The 4,079-nt window shown below is 35.2% G+C and overlaps 1 protein-coding gene across 1 annotated transcript; it reads left to right on the plus strand.

Moving 5' to 3' along the window:
- Positions 1 to 1,422: 1,422 nt before the first annotated feature.
- LOC107003540 (putative clathrin assembly protein At1g03050) lies at positions 1,423 to 3,759 on the plus strand. Its single transcript, XM_015201877.2, has 3 exons — positions 1,423 to 1,606; positions 1,695 to 2,348; positions 2,437 to 3,759. Exons 2-3 carry the CDS (start codon positions 1,706 to 1,708, stop codon positions 3,567 to 3,569), a joined length of 1,776 nt encoding a protein of 591 aa, XP_015057363.1. The 5' UTR covers positions 1,423 to 1,606; positions 1,695 to 1,705; the 3' UTR covers positions 3,570 to 3,759.
- The last annotated feature ends 320 nt before the right edge of the window (positions 3,760 to 4,079 follow it).

A 4,079-nucleotide genomic window follows, 5' to 3' on the forward strand; every position in this document is an offset into this window, starting at 1 on the left:
CAAAATCAGCATAGTTTTGAGCATCAAATGGGTCAAGATCTCACGGCACATCACCACCATACATATATATATCTCCCTTCTTCATCTCTTTTGTCAAATTGAACCTAAACACAAATTAAATATAAATCTAAAAAGACAAAAGAAATACAAAAAAAAATGGGAAGAAGATGAAGTGGGATGCCTTTTCTTTGACATGAAATCATTGATGTATCATTCAAACTCTAAAGAACTCACAACATATATATATTGATGTTTTGAGGAAAAGAGTGAGATTTGAGGGAAATGGCAACAAGTGAGTGGTGTTTTGGTGGGGGAAGGGTTCTCGCAAAAGAAGAAAAAGAGGAGGGGTAAAAAATTTCTTTTAATTTATTTTTTTAAATTGTTATTCTAACTCAATTTCACATGTCTTCTTTTGATTAGTCATTATGTCACTTCTATATCCATATTGTCATTTTTTCTAATTGTCTAAAACGTGTTCGATAGGCCAAAAATTTTTAATTAGTCTAGGTGTTCAATCAGAACAAGTCTAAGATGAGGTGTCCAAGTGAAATATGCAGACAACTTTAAGTGGTTATCGATGACTTAAGCCATTTTTTAAAATAAAGAGAGAATGTAATAAAACGGAGGGGTGTGCTGATAAGTGATAGTTTAGATATGAATTTCACGCTCTCAATAGTTTAGGTATGAAACTCATAAAAAGAGATAAATTAGGTGTGTTATTAAACCTTTATCTCTAAAAAAAAACAAAAAAAAAAACCCTCACCTTTTGTGTACTCTTAAATGACAATTCTAAAGATTAAAAGACGAAAACTTTACAAAATTACAGTTTGCTTTATAGAGTTACATTATTGCATACTATGAAAAGATTATAAACTTTATATGACAAATTTCAAGTCTTCCTACGTTGGTCCAAAACCTTGTCACCTAAATCACCTTCCATAACTTCGCGATGTCATCAACCATGCCAAGGTCAGAATCAAGATAAATATCTAAATTAAGGTAAGGAAATGTTGCCTTAATAAATATCCTAAAAAAAAATTATTTTCTTTATTTAATATAAGACACTTAATAAATTTTAGTTTGTTTTGTAAGAAACATTTAACTACATTGGTGTGACTAAATTTTGAGATTAACTTCTATTCAAGAAAAATTACACTATCAGTTTATTTTTAGAAATAGTTGAGATAAATAATTATTTCTAAAAAATGAACCGGCCATGTAATTTTCTTGTACACTATGAGTGGATAGAAGTTAATGTCTTAAATTTTGTCAAATAGAATAAAAGGAAAATGTCATGTTTTTTTTCCAACGAAAATTGAATGATTATAAAAAGTTTGTGTAAACATTCCATTAGCTATCCGTATTATGGTGCTAGAATGGAGGATACTTGTATGGTTGTTCAAATCAGTGAAGAGGAAGATGACATAAGGGAGAAAAATTGCAAGATTAATCGATAAGATCAAGATCGAGAAGAAGAAAGAGTTGTACATACGTTACACACCCTCTTTACCTTCTTCTCGATTCTTGTTTCTTATCGACTTGAAAAAGATAAATCATTTTTGTTATTTCTAACAATAATATCAGTTGTGTGGAAGATCATCTAAAGGTGTGTGTTTTAGCAATGCAAAATGATGTATATACTCATCACACCTTAAAATTCATGTTTTTTTTGTTTTTTTTTTTGCATCATTCAGGTTATAACTTGATGGCACCAAGCAAACTTAGAAAAGCAATTGGGGCTGTGAAGGACCAAACAACCATAAGTCTAGCAAAGGTAGGAGGAAGCAATTGTTTGTCCGATTTAGAAGTTGCGATTGTTAAGGCAACAAGACACCAAGAGTATCCGCCCGAGGAGAGGCATATTCGCGAGATACTAAGCTTGACTGCTTATTCTCAAGCCAATATTGGTGCTTGTGTTGATAACATTTCGAGACGTCTTGGAAAGACAAAGAATTGGGTTGTGGCGCTTAAGTCAATAATGTTGATCCATAGATTGCTATCCGATGGCGATCCATCCTATGAGCAGGAGATTTTTTTTGCCACGAGACGAGGAACAAGGCTTCTTAACATGTCTGAGTTTCGAGATACCAGATCTAATTCATGGGACTACTCTGCACTTGTTCGTACCTATTCTTTATACCTTGATGAACAACTTGAGTATAGGATGCAGAGTCGGCGTGGAAAGCGCAGTGCCTATGCCTATGATGAAGATTTAGACAATGTTGATCCTGAAACTGTCGCGGTGAAACAACCCACTCCTTTGAGAGAAATGAAAAATGAGCACATTTTTTCAAGGATGCAATATCTCGTCCAACTTCTTGACCGATTTTTAGCTTGTAGACCTGCAGGTTTGCATTCTACTTTAATAATTTTTAAACTATTTAGTGAAATATGTTAAATAGATTGTAATTTTTGTTTGTCATTCTGTAAGAGCAGGTTTGGCAAGGAACAACAGAACTGTATTTGTGGCACTATATCCACTTGTGAATGAAAGTTTCCAGATATATTATCAAATAACAGAAATAATAAGTGTCTTGATTGATAAGTTCCATGGACTATCCATTCCCGAGTCTGTCAAGGTTCACGAGACCTTCTGTCGTATTAACAAACAATATGTTGATCTTGAACAGTTCTATAATTGGTGTAAAACAGTTGGAATTGGACGATCTTCTGAATATCCAGATATTGAGAACATTTCAAAAAAGAAACTTGACCTTATCGATGAATTTATACGGGAGAAGTCCATATTGGAACAGAATGGGAATGAAAAGCGTTATGAACCTAAAAGTGAGATAGTTGAAGAAACTCAAGAGCTAGAGCCAGAACCAGAACCAGAACCCGAACAGGCGATGAATGAAATCAAGGCATTACCACCACCAGAGGGCATTCCTGAAGAAATAATGGAAGAGAAACCCGAAGAAGAAAGTGAAGAGGTGGCAAAAACCCAAGACGTAGTTGATTTTTTGAACTTGGGTGAAGATGCATTAACTATGGAACAACATGGAGATCAATTGGCTCTAGCACTCTTTGATGGTGGTGGTCCAGCAACTGATGGTCCTTCAACAACTACTTCACCATGGGAAGCGTTCAACAATTCAGGGGATTGGGAAACAGCACTTGTTCAGCACACGAGCCATTTGTCAAACCAGAAGGCTTCCCTTCCTGGAGGTTTCAACACATTAATGCTAGATGGAATGTATCAACAAGGAGCAGTAGCTCAAGTTGTAGCCAGCTCAGGTGTTGTAGCTACTGGAAGTGCTAGCAGTGTCGCGCTTGGATCAGCTGGTCGGCCAGCAATGCTAGCCTTGCCTGCACCTCCATCAGCAGACGGCGGAGCTCAAAGTACAACCGGTACAACCACTGATCCTTTTGCAGCATCACTGGCAATAGCTCCACCATCATATGTTCAAATGTCAGAAATGGAAAAGAAGCAGAGACTATTGGTAGATGAGCAAGTAATGTGGCAACAATATCAAAAGGATGGAATGCAAGGACAAGTAGGATTAGCAAGGACGACACAATCAAATCCTTATGCATACAACACAGGAGGTTACACACAAACCTTCTAGCTAGAGGTTCCCTAAATTAATTAGAACGTCTTCGTTCCAAGAATTAGGGAATTTAGCTACAATTTTGTTTAAATATGTCACTACGTGTTAGAGAAGATTCATATCAGAGTACAGAATGTAATAAATTCCAATTTTGGTTTTCCTCTTTTTCCTTTATACATTTAGCTCTGAAGAGATTATTCAAGCATCATATATAAATGACAAGTAAAAGCTTATCACTAACGGCAATTTTAGTGGTTAGTAAATTTGAAAGGTACAAGTGACCAACTTTAAGCACTCCTAATACGAATCTGTTTAAATAAGAACTACTGATAATCCAACAACTTTAGGTTACTTTTTTACTTCACTACTGGACAAATCTAAATCTGGAGATAAGATGAATGTGGAACTCAAGGAAGAAGGAAGAAGAACAGAGAGAATCTATTTGGGAATTTTCATCTGTATTGAATTGATCAGTACAAGCTACTTATGAGTATATATATACATGTAAATTGTACTAACTCAATTGAC

Source organism: Solanum pennellii, chromosome 11, assembly GCF_001406875.1.
Source record: "Solanum pennellii chromosome 11, SPENNV200".
Lineage (NCBI taxonomy): Eukaryota > Viridiplantae > Streptophyta > Magnoliopsida > Solanales > Solanaceae > Solanum > Solanum pennellii.